Source organism: Fusarium tjaetaba, assembly GCF_013396195.1.
Source record: "Fusarium tjaetaba strain NRRL 66243 chromosome Unknown NRRL66243_c0000062, whole genome shotgun sequence".
Classification (NCBI taxonomy): domain Eukaryota; kingdom Fungi; phylum Ascomycota; class Sordariomycetes; order Hypocreales; family Nectriaceae; genus Fusarium; species Fusarium tjaetaba.
This window is the reverse complement of record NW_023501258.1, coordinates 89,664-104,743: the sequence shown is the minus strand read 5'-3', so window position 1 is coordinate 104,743 and position 15,080 is coordinate 89,664. Positions and strand designations below refer to the sequence as shown.

At 48.1% G+C, this 15,080-nt stretch overlaps 7 protein-coding genes across 7 annotated transcripts; 1 reads left to right on the top strand and 6 right to left on the bottom strand.

Annotated features, from left to right (window-relative positions):
* Positions 1-425: 425 nt before the first annotated feature.
* Positions 426-1,292, bottom strand: FTJAE_3109 (Ser Thr phosphatase superfamily; the record flags this gene model as incomplete). The annotated part of the gene is made up of 1 exon (XM_037349371.1): positions 426-1,292. The coding sequence occupies one exon, from the start codon at positions 1,290-1,292 to the stop codon at positions 426-428; it is 867 nt and encodes a 288-aa protein (XP_037209797.1).
* A 793-nt stretch (positions 1,293-2,085) lies between these two features.
* Positions 2,086-3,821, bottom strand: FTJAE_3108 (KTR5 mannosyltransferase; the record flags this gene model as incomplete). The annotated part of the gene is made up of 5 exons (XM_037349370.1): positions 2,086-2,430; positions 2,481-2,892; positions 2,941-3,027; positions 3,081-3,479; positions 3,538-3,821. The coding sequence occupies 5 exons, from the start codon at positions 3,819-3,821 to the stop codon at positions 2,086-2,088; spliced, it is 1,527 nt and encodes a 508-aa protein (XP_037209796.1).
* Positions 3,822-6,079: 2,258 nt separating this feature from the next.
* Positions 6,080-6,577, top strand: FTJAE_3107 (uncharacterized protein; the record flags this gene model as incomplete). The annotated part of the gene is made up of 1 exon (XM_037349369.1): positions 6,080-6,577. One exon carries the CDS (start codon positions 6,080-6,082, stop codon positions 6,575-6,577), a length of 498 nt encoding a protein of 165 aa, XP_037209795.1.
* A 584-nt stretch (positions 6,578-7,161) lies between these two features.
* FTJAE_3106 (cytochrome c oxidase subunit 5b) lies at positions 7,162-8,150 on the bottom strand (the record flags this gene model as incomplete). Its single annotated transcript, XM_037349368.1, has 4 exons — positions 7,162-7,323; positions 7,386-7,645; positions 7,755-7,847; positions 7,931-8,150. The coding sequence occupies 4 exons, from the start codon at positions 8,148-8,150 to the stop codon at positions 7,162-7,164; spliced, it is 735 nt and encodes a 244-aa protein (XP_037209794.1).
* Positions 8,151-8,986: 836 nt separating this feature from the next.
* FTJAE_3105 (nitronate monooxygenase) lies at positions 8,987-10,081 on the bottom strand (the record flags this gene model as incomplete). Its single annotated transcript, XM_037349367.1, has 1 exon — positions 8,987-10,081. The coding sequence occupies one exon, from the start codon at positions 10,079-10,081 to the stop codon at positions 8,987-8,989; it is 1,095 nt and encodes a 364-aa protein (XP_037209793.1).
* A 928-nt stretch (positions 10,082-11,009) lies between these two features.
* FTJAE_3104 (acyl thioesterase ii) lies at positions 11,010-11,981 on the bottom strand (the record flags this gene model as incomplete). The annotated part of the gene is made up of 1 exon (XM_037349366.1): positions 11,010-11,981. One exon carries the CDS (start codon positions 11,979-11,981, stop codon positions 11,010-11,012), a length of 972 nt encoding a protein of 323 aa, XP_037209792.1.
* A 1,635-nt stretch (positions 11,982-13,616) lies between these two features.
* On the bottom strand, positions 13,617-14,763 carry FTJAE_3103 (thioesterase thiol ester dehydrase-isomerase; the record flags this gene model as incomplete). The annotated part of the gene is made up of 2 exons (XM_037349365.1): positions 13,617-14,426; positions 14,473-14,763. 2 exons carry the CDS (start codon positions 14,761-14,763, stop codon positions 13,617-13,619), a joined length of 1,101 nt encoding a protein of 366 aa, XP_037209791.1.
* Positions 14,764-15,080: the final 317 nt, after the last annotated feature.

Genomic DNA, 15,080 nt, shown 5'->3' with positions numbered 1-15,080 from the left:
CTAATCATGCTTAAATACCATGCAAGGCACGATCTGAGGCTTTGTTTTGACACAGCCCATTACCAAAGCATTTGAGAGACGTGTACTGCTCAAGTATGTGCCTTGACATAATAGAAGAACGACTCTTAAGCCTGCGAATATAGTAACTGGGTATATCAGATCTTCTGCGATCCTTTTTTCATCCATCTGGGAGTTACTGGTTACTAAACCAGCATTGACACCTCCTCGCTCGAGATGAACCACAGATCATCTTATTCTGACGACAAATACTCAGGATATATAGTCGGCCTTGGACGCCTATATTGTATACAAACAAACGGGGCCATAATCAATCATGTAATGAACCAACTCAGTATACCAACTCCAAGCTCTTCGAGAGCAGATCCCTAATACCACCTAAGTGTAAAAACACAATCTATCCCAAATCACAACTCTACAACTCTCTCGTCATCAAAACCCTTTGTATTCTCCAGTGTCGGCCCCTTGTAACCCAAAACATACCCCCTCTGATTCGCAACGACCTTCACACCACCCTTCTCAAACTCAGTCGTGTAATGTGTGTGACCAAACATCCAAACCTGCACTCCACGCATAAACTCCCTCGCCTGGATAACATCCGTCGAAAACGCCGTCTTGTACGGTGCATTCGCATGTTCTGGTCTCGAAGACCCTTTTACACAGGGTGCGTGGTGCGTCACTACCAAGACATTTCTTCGAGATTCTGCTGGAAGGTTGTTGAGCTCCGATATAGTCTCTGTGAGATAGGCGAGATCCCGGGCGTGACACTCGTTATGTTTGGCAACGGTCCAGTCTTTGATGAGTTTGTAGTCTGACACTCGGAGGGCAATGGTCTCAGCTGCTGAAGAATGGATATTCGACCACAATGTTGCGCCGATAATTGTGAGTTTCGAATCTGGATCATCCCAGCGATTTCGATCTAGGATCACAAGTTTTCCTTTCAAAGACTCTTCTTTCTCCAGCTCCCTCGCCTTTTCAATACCGTCCTCATAGCTCATCTCATAGAACTCATGGTTGCCAAGAACCAAGAAAACCTTCTCGAAGCGTTCAGTTTGGCGTGCGAGGAAAGGAAGAAACATGTCGTAGTCGACTAAACGGCCTATATCACCCCCAAGAATGAGAAAAGGTGCTTTGGCAGGGAAGTCAAACGTTGTGTATTGTCGATTCAGCTCCAGATGAAGATCCGACATGATTTGTACTGCTCGACCACATGGTTCTCGATGAGGAATCGCAGGGCCGAAGAGATATTCTGAGACACGATTTAAGGTATCCATTGTGACCGAAACTGATACGGGTTGTATGGCGATGAGAATAGAGAAGAACTCGTGAATTAAATAATATTGACACAGACTTCTCTTTGTCGTTTCTAGGACTCTTATACATAGGACTTTGTCAGCCCTCCATGAACTGGTGGGTCTAGAATTGTAGCTGAAAGTCTGGATGGCAGTGCTCTCTAGACGGGGGCCTCCAGCGCCACGTCCACTCAGCCCCTGGGAATCTGCCTACGCTACCACGGAATCTACACCATTAGTCAAGGGATGGCTGCAGGAGGCTTAAGGTTTGCAGCAGTAAGAACCATAAATTAAGGTCACGGCGATCACTTATGCATAATACCACCAAATGAGACATTGCAACAAAACCACTTCTCCGTGGTTGTAGAATGAGCTGGTCCTCATCCTACAGGTATCATTAGTATAAGGGCTCTCTGACATCTAGAGTAGAATATAAATCCATCATCTATCAGATCATCTTGACAAAGACCTCCCAAACCGTGTATGCAGCAGATTCCCCACGATGCGCGTGCCATATCCCTTTAGTACCATGTTAGACGAGTATTCCGACCATGGCAAAAGCAAAGGCAGGATGCTCGGGACAAAAACAAAACGCCGCACCCTCTTTTACTTTTCCCTGTCCCCGAATGTGTAATAATCCCTTTGACATAGTCGAATGAAGTTGCTTATGCCCCTGAAGCGCCGTTGATGTTTGGTCGATAATCGCAGTGCTCGAATGCTGATCATGATCCGTATGTTGGATTCCATACTCAAGACAGCTAAAGTCTAAAGTGGCCTAGTATGGATGTTCCCAACCGCCAGCAACGTCGACCCATTCTGCAAGACATGATCCTTCTTTGCCCTCAACATCGACGACGTCTGTATCACACCTGCAGCGACAGCCAATGCCGCCTTCTTGCACGTCGTCCCAATGCTCCCAGTAGTCGTCTTCCTCAAATCTCTTATACTCGGGGAATGTTGTCTTTTCTAGGTAGGGCTCACGTGCAAGCTGCTTGCCCGGCGCATTGGCAGGGCAATGCTGGATCGTTGTATGTCGGTAACCAAAGTCTCGGAAGTAATGGATATCCTGGGGTCCGAGGAGAGCGCCAGCGGCAAGGGAGTGAATAGGAGCATCGCCCCACTGAGGAATGTTAGCATCGGTACAAAAAAGGGGGACTTTGGCTTGCATACTCGTTCCATCCAAAAGCCACCACTTCTGTCCATCATTTCAAAAAAGTCCTGGTACTCCTTGCTGCGGAACCAGCTGAGCTTCGCAATTTCGAAATTGGACCAAAAGTGGCACATATTGTAGGTCTCTCCCTCCATTGACTCAGGGTCGACAATGTTCTCCTTTTTACCCGTGAGGGTATCCCAGAAACTCTTCTCGGGATTTGGCGAGGTATCGCTGTCCTTAGAAGTGTCCTCGTCATCGTCCTCCGGTGGCTCGACGAACATTTCCCACAAGCCCTTCGATGTGATGTTGTTAAGTCGCTTGTAGGCGGAGGCGTATCGAAAGATGTTGGGAACGGTCTCTCGAAGCTCCTTAACAGCGATGGTGAAGCCGTATGTTTTGTTGTTTTCGATCATCTTCTGGAAAGGATCGCTGCAACTAATTAGTAATGCGACTGCGGCTGACTGGAGCAAAACGTACTATGTGATGTCGCAGAAGTAGCTGATCTCGGGTTCAACTCGCCAATACCACTCGTACTTGAGTAATAAGGGGTGGTTGAAGAAGAAACTATTGCGCTGTTAGCCAGGCTATCCTTGGTAGCTAAGAGAATCCCAACCTACCCAGAGTAGAATCTGCACATCTTGTGGTAGCTCTCCAGACCTCCGTACATGACGGCAGCGTCGCCCTGCTTGGCGATACCCTCTGAAGCTACCTTGGGGTCAATCCAATCGGGGAACCCCCACATGTCTGGTCCAACCTTTCCAAACTCAACATCTCCAGAGGTATGGTTTCTAACAGCCTCCTTGAAGTTGTCGTCGAAGTCGCCGTCGTTGAGGAACACATAGGGGTAATGATACCAGCGATTGAAATGTCTCTCGACTGATTTTATGGATTGCAAAACACCATCGATCTCCTTATTTCGCGCTAATATCACAAATGCGGCGTTGGCTCGAGGTTGGCTGGTGTCAGGCTGGGCGCAGCCCTCGACGAACACCTTATCGTACTTTTCGCTGATCTTCCTGTTTGGGTTGTTAGCTATTTGATATGCCAAGCATCCAATGCTGATATCAGACTTACCGCATCTTGGGGGGAGCACCCCCTGGTATCAGAAACCTGCCGGGGGAACTGGGATGGCTAACGAAGAGAATAAAAATAAGGATTAAAACAAGCATTGGAAAAAAGACAACCACGCCCAGAGGTACGGAAATCGTAGAGTTCCCCTTTAATCGCAGGGGTCTTCGGAAGAAGGCCATGCGGGAATCGACCGACTTGTTATGTTTGGAATCCCTCTTCTCGTCGAGGGGAAGTTGTAGAGGAGGTTTGCTGGGAGCCACCTTGGTGGCCCTCCTGATCAAGTCCATGGCGAGGAAGATCCTACCACGGCGGTAGGTATTGTGATCGGTAGCCGTCGGGGTCTGGAGGACATGAAAAGCGCCGTATCGTGGCGCCTGCGACGGCCGTCGAAGACAAGATTGAGGTTGTAGATATGGTCGTGGTCGAGGAAATAGGAGGCCAGGGATGGAGATCGGTATTGGTGGATGGGGCAATTAACTTGTACGGTAACCGTAGGTAGTTCGGTCGATCTTCAAGGTGGGACCGGGAAGTTTAAAAAAGGTAAAAAAAAAAAAGTTATGTCAAAAGCGATCGCAGAAGAGAAGACGGTCGTGGTATCGTTGTCGTGGCTCGTGGATTTCGATGTTATCGTCGCACGTCGTCCATAGACGTAGGTAGCATTGAAGGAGACGGGAAGCAGTCGTGGGATGGGATATTGGATCTCTATGTAAAAGACAGGCAGACAGACAGACAGGGAGACGAGACGGTTCCATGAATTAAGTAATGAGCGGCAGGGACCACTTCCCTGATTCTAGTGCAATACAGTAGAAAATTCCACCAAAGTCAAAGCCAAAGAAAGACAAGACAGGCCCAGAGTTTGATCTAGCAATCAAAAAACTACTGACGCGTCGACCTGGTAGAGCTGGTCGGTGGGGCACAGACTCCTTGTCCTTGGCAGATGATAGCGAGAGATCACCAATGAATGAGGGAATCCTTGTTATGGGTTACAGCGCATGTTCTATCTACGTACATCCAATGTACATGAACAGCAAGGGCGGTAGAGACTGACTGACTGACTCTTGTACTTAGACTAAGGGTCTTGGCTATGGAAGGGATGCCCAAAAAAAGAATAAGAGAGAGGCAAATAAGGGAGAAGGCACAGGCAAAGACAGATAGTACCTAGAGCATTAGAAGGTCGGGTGGGAAGTGGGAGCATGCAAAACATGATGGGGCCGTAGAGTAGAGCTTGTAGCCACTGAAGATAATGACTGATGTAGCGGAGCAGTACAGCAGCTTGAGCTGTACCAACTGCATTTATTCATGCACATTCATCAAGATCCCAGGTCGTTACAGGGGCCACGGGCTCGTCCGTGAGCCAATAGCTTGCTCATCCTTTGAATCATGACAGCGTCGATCCAATCAAACACCAAACAAAAAGGAGGGACATGGGTTGTAAGTAATTGCCGATTACGACAGCTTGAGCGCTATTTATAAACATCGAGAGGAGTAATTGTGATCCATGCCATATCCGAAGCCTCAGTCGTTCTCTGACAATTAACCGCCTCGCGTATCATTGGCGTAGATGTCGCTGTTTTGTCTCCCGCTTTAGAGAAACCATTGATTAATGGCTGTAATAACGATTCTTCCTAGAGCTCCCCATCCAGCTGGTATCCATTTACGCAAGTCCTGCTTTAGGGATTAGTATTAGACACTCGAGTTTGTCTGAGTAGGAACTTACGGAAACAAAATCAATAACGCCTCGGTACTTGAGGACCTACTCGAGAGGCCGAATAAACCATCGATGAAGTAAGGACTGATTTTGTGCCTGGAGAGCTGGAGAAGTTAGATAATTAAAAAACTATAAATATAGGTGCTCTTACCAGCTTCTCTCAGCTTTCTCTTTTCTCGACGCTCCTGAGCCATCCATGTCCATACTTGATCTATACGCCTATCCCTTGGTGAAAGAGTTCGACGGGTACGTTCGGATTGTTGCGGTCGTCTAGTATGATAGTTCTGAGCTAGACGCGGAGAAACAAGGATGACTGGGGAGCTAAGCCAGAATGGTGGTAGTGCAGGAGCTCGGATAGTTCTAGTATAAACCCTGGTGATAAAAACCATAATGAAAGAATAGAGATTAATTCTGGAAGACAGATTTTAGACGCGTATCCGTAAGTTTAATAAAGGCGCAATCTGGAGCGAATGAATATAGTGTTGTAAAGAAAGAAATTTTGCGGGACGAGGAGTTGCCATTAATTTATGATTCTCACGTGATCTGAAGGCTTAAGACAGGTCCGTGTGGAAGCTTCTTCAAATTCAGGTCGCTTCAAGACCCACGTGTAACTTAAGTTAGCGCTTGCATGCAGCTGCACTATTGCTCAGAAGAGTCTAGGCTGGGGTTGAATCTTGGATCTTGATTCCGCTTCATCAAGAACTGTCTGTGATCAACGAATCCTCCCGTCCGTCAAGAAGCCCGTCCCGCTGACAAAGAGCCGCAACTCAATCGCTTACGGCTCAACCAACCAAAGCAGACAAAGCTGTATCCAGCCTGTTTCATGCATCACCAAACATGGCTCCCAAAATCAACTCAAAAAACCTGTCTTACGACACCGAAGCAGCAGCACCGCCATTTCTTGCTGCTCTGAGGGCTAAAGCTGCTGGTGCAACAGGCCCCAATCCACTACTCGCTGCCCAACGGAGGTCAGCTAAGAAGCGCTCTAGCAGTGAGGAGGCAGAAGATGTCCCGCTTGTCGTAGACGAAGACGGAAACGTTGTGAGTCTTGAAGTGGACAAGGATGGAGTTGTCAAAGACAATGGAGATTACGACGTGGGACCTGCAACGGAGAAAGAAACCGCCAAAGAATCAGAGAGCAAAGCTGCTATTGGAGGAAGGAAACGAAAGGTTGGAAAAGTCATCGGTGAGGCTGCTGATGAAGCTAAGGATGAGGATAAAGGAGACGACAAGAAAAAGGAGAAGGATGATGCCGAAAAGGAGCCAGTAAAGAATCGCAAACCCAAGAAGAAAGCCAAAAAGATTAAGCTGAGCTTTGATGAAGATGAAGGTTGAACACCATGAGTGAGCTCTACCGCACACATTTCTCATCACCCAGGGCCACCATGAGTATCGCTACGGCCACCCTTATCTGTCCATCTACGCCCGGGACACGGCATTATCACGCCACTTTGATACCCAGCATCAACAAGATGAGAGCCAATACTCCCACGATCACCGGACTGCCAGTAAAAGAATAGACAAAAGCTCGACAGACATACGGTGGAACACTGCTCGTCTTGCAAAGGGCACATCTTATTGGCAGTATTGAGTTTCATAACCGCAACTGGATGTTTCACATCCGCATCACGAAATGACATCACAATCCAGCCATACCCAGACTCTGGAAGTCTGGAAAGTCATTTCTGGAGTATACAAGCTCAATTGGATCAAACTGCTATTGTCACAAACACGACAAGCCCAATATATAGTCAACATCAACTTCTGGAAGCTAACTTAGTAAATTGACACAGGGAATAAAGGCACCCTAATCTACACAAAACGGCTCCTCTCCCCGGGGGCACCATGTACATCCATCTAGTTTTCCCTTAATGCTACGACCCAATCTCCCCAATGCCTCTCAGCGCAATGTAATGCATTTATTTGTATCGGTACTCGGGCTTGATGTAATCAGCAAAGGTCTTGGGCTCCTCGAACTCAGGAGGGTGGTGGTGGTGGTGATCGTCCTCGGGACCAACGTAGTCCATCTTGTAGACGCTGCCGCACTCGGGGCATCGCTCGATGGGGCGCTCGCGGGTGATCTGAAGTCACAAATGTCAGCATTTCACATCCGTCCGCCCGGAATTTCAAGGTCAAGACTCACGCCGAGCCAGTGGACGCTGTGAGAGTCGGCGGGGAAACCAGTGCAACCGGCGAACTGCTCCTCACCAGCGGATCGGACCATGATGGGGTCCTTCATCGTTCCGAGGCGGGTGGCGTCGAGGGGGCGCATGTCGAAGATGTCGACGCCCTCCATCTTACCGAGAATCTCGAGACGCTCGATACCGGTGGACTGCTCGAGATCGGTAGGGACGGTTCCGGGGGCGGCACCAGGACCGAAGAGATCCTCCTCAGTTCGGATCTCTGCACACAGAAGCTTGTCAGCGATTATCGTACGTCACGTCACGATCAGTCGGCCGAGGTTACGGGGTGCCATTGAGGCAGTCGGCGGCGGCATTGTCGGGCAACATACCCTTCAGAGTCTTGTAGGAGCCGACCTTCTTCTCGGCGGTGCCAGCAAGAGCAGCGGCCTGCTCGTTGGGGGTGGCAGGACGGGCAGCATCTCCTGTAGTGGAAGCAAAAACACTAGTCAGCCATCATACGACGATCGCCATTGGCTGGCTGGAGGAGCAAAATGGAAATGCGTACGGCGGACGAAAGAGGTGGTGAAGGTGCGAGCGACAGCAGGTCGGGCGGCGACGCGGCGAGCCGCAGTGAGGGCGGAGCGTTGCAGGAACATTCTGTTGATGGTTTGCGCCGGGCAATGGGGTCGAGCTTTGAGGATGACTCGGGATGGGCTGAGAGAGGTGTTGTCGAGGGATTTGTGAGGAATGGGCTGATTTGGGTCGAAGTTGAAGGATGGACCCATCTTCGCCAGCCAATTGACCAATTGGAGTTGTTGCAATTGTGACCACGTGATCTGTCAAAAGCTCCGGATCTTGACCTTCACCCAATTGCTAAGGCGAGTTTCGGAACGTCATCAAAAGCTTCAAGAGCTTGCAAAATGTCACAATTGACATCTGAATGAGGAAAAATAGCTTCCAAATAACGGGAAATGCTACAGGGATACTATTGAAGCATCATTATAGCTGCATCTACTCATTCGGAGCTTGCGCTCGCTCTGTCAGAATCTCAGTACACGACCTCCCGACATCGTGTTGTTTGCCGAGGCTCACATTGCTTATTACTTTCATTAATTTGATGAACAGATAGATACCAGCACGGGCTCATCATTCAACCTTACGCTTGTTCTTAATCAGTATCTCTCATTACCAGTTGATAGTCGATTGGAATGCGACAAAAAGCACGAGTTTCATTTGAACGAAATGTCTTTGAACAGTTGATTTATTCGAGACCTCAACTTCTCTATCATGAAGGCACTTGAAACAAGCTATATGATCAAGACATAAGTGTTTACTATGAAACAACAAGAAACCAGTCGAGATAACCTGATAGCTGTTTCGTTGGGGCATTACGTGAGCCTTCGGATTTATTGATGATCAGACAACCGGAAGGGATTTTATCTGCAATGACTCAATTGATGATGCCTCGTATATTGATCATAGTAAGGCAAGATATGTGATTCAGAATCAGATAGAGCGAGAGATCGGATGGCCTTTGGTTCCAACCATGGCCAGCGTTGCGTTTTGCAAAGCAGAGATCCGTCGCCTCTCAACTACAAGGGCAAATATGGTAAGATATAAGCTACATAGTATCATTCGCAAGTTCAGCTATAACATCTTTCGCTTCTTTCTGCACTCTTTTGACAATATCATCAGCATTCTGCACATCATGTATAAGTCCAACAGCGGCTCCCGCATACGTTGCTAACCTCCCCTCTGGCCCCCATCCCTTATCCCCAGCCTTCAATGCTTCATCATGCCTCTTCTTCAGTTCCTCAAACTCCACGCCTGCTTGGTGATCGTGAAAGCTTTGGTTGATGATGCCCCTTGGGCTATACTGCTCTGGCCAACCCATGGTGCCCCTGAGATGGTTGTAGAGCATGGTTCTGGTGGTGCACTGAGCTCCATCTTTAGCTCGGATGATCTCTTGTTGATAGCCTTTGCTGATACGAGTTTCGGTTGCTGCTAGGAAGCGAGTACCCATCACGACGCCAGTTGCGCCAAGTGAGAGGGCTGCTGCGACGCCTCGACCATCTGCGATACCGCCGGCCGCGAATAGAGACATACCCGAGTCGCGGACTTGGTCTGCGATCTCGGGAAAGAGTGTCATGATGCCCAGACCGTCGGTGGCTCGACCATGACCGCCTGCTTCTGCGCCTTGAATAACCAACGCATCTGGGCGGTGCGCACTATTGGCTACTTCAATACTCTCTTGAACGGTACCGATTTGTATCCACACCTGTATTTCCGGATGGGTTTCTCGTATCTGAGACGTCCACTCATCAAGCTCTTCTTGTCCTCGACGCGGCGCAAAGAGCCATGCCGCACAGGGCCTGTGTTCTTGCACAGCATTGACAGCAGACTTGAGGTCGCCGTTCCAGAGCTGAAATCCAACACCGACAGGAAGTGTATCATTCGATGGAAATGCGGATGGCAGAGTCTTGGGAGGTGAACTGTGTAGCAACTCCCTCACCGTAGCTAGGTCCTTTGATGTATCTTCAGGCTTCGCCCCCGGCCCAATGAACCCAAGACCCTCAGCTTTTGAGACTGCAAGGGCTAGATGAGGTCCTGACATGACGCGCATTGGTGCACCGATGATGAAAGGTGAAATGGCCCATGGGAACTGGCTCAAGAAGCGAGCCTTACTGGCTTTGGCAATCGCGTGAGCCGTACTCATTTCGGGATCTTATGATCTTATTCTACTCATTCGGTCAGTCTTGTTTTTATTCCATGGCTTGGTCTTACTCACTATTCAACGTGGAAATTTATCTTTGAGATGCACTGGGAAGAATTTGGAGGTTGGAGAAAGCCACATTCATGGAAGTGCAAAGGAAATGATAAATAGACCGATGAAACTAAGAGCTTGAGAAGATGCGAACAATTCATCTGTAAAATACTATATTTCGGTCAGAAGCCGAGATCATATGAAGATACCAACTTAACATTACGAAAGATATCGCTTCATCATTCCGATGTATCCGACATACCCGATCATCGAATTCCGCAAGAAACTCATGAGAATAATGGTTATTGTTTGTCACACCTGAACGAGTTGGTAAGTGGATGAGTGCTAATCTGTGTATTTCAATCAAGCTGCCAGTTCCGTACCTTCAAGTGGGTTGTTCACCGATACAAGGTCAAGCTGGCAACTCAAACCTTTGGTAGCAGTTGTTGCCTTGACATGTCACTGACAAGACGTTCATCGAAAAGTCATTCCAAAGTTGTACGAAAGATTATATTAAGGTCATGTATGCACCAGAGCGAGTAAGCACGCATATAATTAATGTAGATAAGTGTGCGGCAGCTCAACGCCCTTCAAAAATATCCATATCTCAGCAAATTGTTGTACAAACTCTCCCTAAACTCCGAACGTGCAACGCGCAAGTCAGTGGCATAACATGGACCACCTCCTTCACCCCATCTCGCATCTTTCATCCTCCGAACATCGCACGTCCTCCATCTTCCGAGAGTAACCCAATGACTGAGGCTTGAGATTCTCGAATAGATGCGATGGGAAGAATGGTTGGACACCCCTGGGATGAGAACCAGCCATTGAAACGGTATGCAATGAAACTGCGACGGCTGAAAATAGAACCAATGTGAATTCAGAGCTTTGAGTTGTCTCTCTGTTGTTGTTGTGCCCGGTAAGCATTCACTCCGCCGTATGTTGAAGGCTGAGATAACCTCTTCTGGCGCTTATCAGACCGACTGAGAGCTGACTCCCGACTGAGAGCTGACTCCCGACTGAGAGCGGACGGAACTGGGTCGAGTTTTGAGCGTCGTTGGGTGATACGTCCAATACCGCCTGTGTTGGTGTTGGTCTTGATCTTGGTGACCCTGTTCCTGTCGCCTGCCTTACGAAAGCTGGCTAGTCGACCTTGGTAGCCAGCCGAGCGTATAATAGCAGCGCGCAACTTGGGGTCCTCGTAGTGTTTAGAGGCGCTCTTTGAACTTGAGTCCTCACAGATGCTGAATATAATTCTTTTGATTATATCCTTTCCGCTCTGAGCAGACATTGTGAACATGGACTGGATCTTCTTTGCAATCCGCCAACGGAGGAAGTCCCAGGGGTCCATGGCAAGTTCCCCTTTATCATGTAGTACTCGCAAGTCAGATACCTTGCAAGCAAGCTTGTACATAAATTCCTGCTCACATAGTCCATCCGTTGGGAGGTGGTGCTTGGAGACCAGCTGATTCGGGTGGTATGGCGAATCATGGCCGAAGATTTCGCGGATCTTGCGTTGTTTAGACACATTATCCATGTGCAGCTTGTGTTTCTTAGCAAAATCCTTGTTATAGGGGTCGAGTCGGAGCTGCTCCTTTGAGTCTCTCTTCCTTTTTTCTTCCGACTCCTCTTGCGCTAAGTAAGATTCAAGCGACTGCCATCTCGGCATCCAGTAGTCGCTGTCTTCGGTGATTTTTTGCACAGGGGTGCCAATAAGGCATTGTGGTGAGATGTACTTCTGACCATCTGGGCTGATACGGTAGACGTCACTCCAGGGTGTGCGAAGCATCTCAGTCACGACTTCGGATGGCACAGCCGTCCCATGGCTGTGGGCGAGGCTTTGATCTTCCATCTTGCCTTAAGAGCTGACTAGCAGAAATAGTAGTCTGGGCTGAACACTGGGGTTAGCAACTCCTATTGGGATCAGTATAAGGCCAAATACTTACCTAGGGTCAAGGGTAGTAAGAGGACAGTAGTTACTGTAAGGAGGAGAGAGTTAGTACCTTATCAAGTAAGATGGTGAACACAGTAAGAGAAGGGTAGTTCAGTGGATAATAGAAAGAACAGAACTGGTTCAAGAGATGAAACTTCTTGTCAGGCCTAAGACAAGCGCCAAGACCGGAATATCTAGAGGCTAAAAAAGATCATTAAATCCTTAACTTACTTTGAAAGCTGTTGATGAAGTTACTTTTGAATAGGAGGCGTCAGGCGGTATGCCAATCGCGATGCTTTTAAGAGAGAGAAGTTGTAGAAGATCTAAATCTTCGGCGGTGCTCCTTTAAATAATAAATTCCAGAGGTGCAGGAAGAAGGTGCAGAATAGTCTGCTCCTAGGCCAAGCAGATCAAATGCGACTGGCAGTGAATCAGAGCCTCTGATGCCTTACTTCAAGACCAGGTCGCCGCGCAGTGATGAATACCTAGCGAACTCCGAACCAGAGAGTGTGCTCACTGGTGAATGTCTGTTGTTCTGAGGTTTGTTAGGGGCTATGACAGTAATTTCAGCCTTTCTGTTGTTCCGATACTGAGGTCGTCTCCCGATCTGATGATGTTGGTGCCAGAAGATGAAGGAGTTCTTGATATCAAGGGAGAGATTAAATGTGATGAGTGCTCAAGATGATCTCGCGCTTGGCGGATTTTGATAGGAAGGAGCTTTGTGATGCGAGTCACTGCCACAGCAAACAGGAGACAATTACAAGATATCCTCTGCCTTTGATGCTGAGGTTATCTCTTGCATGCAATGTAAGTAGCTTGACCTTTATGAGCGACAGCTACAGAGGTGCGTGAACTACTGAGGTTATACTCTATGCAATGACAAGGAGTCATGTCTCAGCTCGCATCAATGCTATTTAGTTCGCATACTAGAAGCCTCTGAATAAGAGCTCTTAATTATATTTATATGTATTATACTGATATTGTATTATATTGTTATAGGTTGTAATTATTTTATATGTAGGGAATTGTCGGCAGCGGTAAACTCGGGTTTATCTGCTGTTTTCCCTTTTATTTATACGCAAGACTTGGTTAGGTGCGGTATGGAGTTTGACAAAGACGAGGTAACAAGTCACAGATCAAAGAGTGCGGTCAAGTATTCCCGAATCAGGACGGATAGCGACGAAAAGGACGCGGTTGAGAAGATGCAAGGTCGAAGGGTCGGTCGTGTGCGGGATGAGGCATTATATAGCTGTCTGGTCGGAAGTCTAGAACGTTCCATGGGTTTGATCTACATTAAGCGATATGCATCTGAGAACAACATAGATTATTTGGTCCGGAGTAGATAACTGTCGAGTGTAGCAAAGACCAAATAGGCTGAAGCGACAAAAATGCCTAACAATGGCATTTCAGTCTAACTCATAGTATCCAATCAAAGATTGGACAAGTTGGGCCTTTTTGAAGTAGTTTTTGGCACTGTCTATGGTGTTTCCGTAACAAAATCTTGAAATCGCTAACAATGTTTGACTCTAGCCGCGTCCTCATCAACCACAAAGCCTACAGTTTTGTCTCCCTGCCAGGTTTGGCCGTCATAGGCAGTATAATGCCATCTTGGTAGCCAGTCGCGACATGCTTGCCTTGTGGACTCCATATCAGGCTTTCCATTGCGCCTCGACCAGCACTGAATCTTGGCCAAGAGACTTCTTGCATCCACCATCCATCTCCTTCCATCACAGACTCATTGGCATTGACATGAACGTAGAACGAATAACTGAGGCTTGCCGCGATGCCCAGGTCGTGGCCATAGCCTAGATGGTTGCCTAGCATAAAAAGACTGTTGCGGTCTGCCTCGAACGCATGACACAAGACGTGTGCGTTCGTTTCTTCTTTCGGAAGGGGTTTCAGTAGTCGGTAGTAGATCAGTTCTCTCCGGTCTGGTATAGCCTTATCTTTGTTGAAGTCCGACATGTCAACTTTGTACATGTCGAGAATAGGGAATGCTCCATGGCCTTCATTTGGAAACTTGGCTTTCAGAGCATCGACGTCGGCCTGTGGACATGGATTCCACTGATCAGGTTTACGTGATGAGAGTATGTCTTTGAATCTCTCCTGTGGCGGAACCCCCTGGACCTCATCGGAGCTGGAAACCGGGCGTTTGAAGGTGACGATACTGGTTAGACAGGGGCTACCAAGAGGTGCTTCGGAGTCCGAGTCGGGAAACGGACCCGATAGGTTACCTGATGGTTGTGTTGGTTGACGAGCGTGAACTAGCCGCGTGGAAAAGGAACGGCTTGAATGGACTTCGGATACATCTAGGATAAAAGGGCGCTCTGAGAGTCCGGGATTAGTGAACACGGCGTGGATGGACTAAAGAGAATAAGTCTGTGTTCATCCATAAACAGGCTAAACCTACATGGATCCCTCGTCTGTTCTCGTCTGCATTGCCACGGTCTTCTTCTTCGACTACACGTGTCGCTGCAAGAGCCGATAAGGCATATACGACAGCGCCATAAGCTCCCCTTGTGATCTTTGGTGGAGGAATACCAACAGCATCCCAGGGGAGTTCTTGTCCAGGTGTCCAAGCTGGCTGCCGACTCATGAATCTCTGAACTGCTTGTTGTGTTGATGATGTATCATCCGGAAGTCTGGCTAGCTCCAAGGCTTCTTGGAATGAGAGTCGCTTCCATTCTTTAGGGGTGCTCATTGAGCTTTGAGTTTCGAGCATATGACTTCAAGGTAATGTCTCAAATGATTGAGTGGGCGACATCAGGTAATAGGAACGTCTGTAGGTCAATAAGTATCTTTTTCTTAAGCTCTTTGAGTTGTTTTGCTTTGCAGTGTTGGACTTGTAGTTGAGGAAGTGTTAGTAGTTGAAGCCGGGTGTTGATGCTGAGTACACCCGGCCCCACACCAGCTGATGATACCGAGGTCCGCCGGTTGTCCTCTGGTCGCAAGAAGCTACATTTTAATGATAAAGTGTATAAGAGCGACAATTAACACATGTGAATGACAGTGAAATTG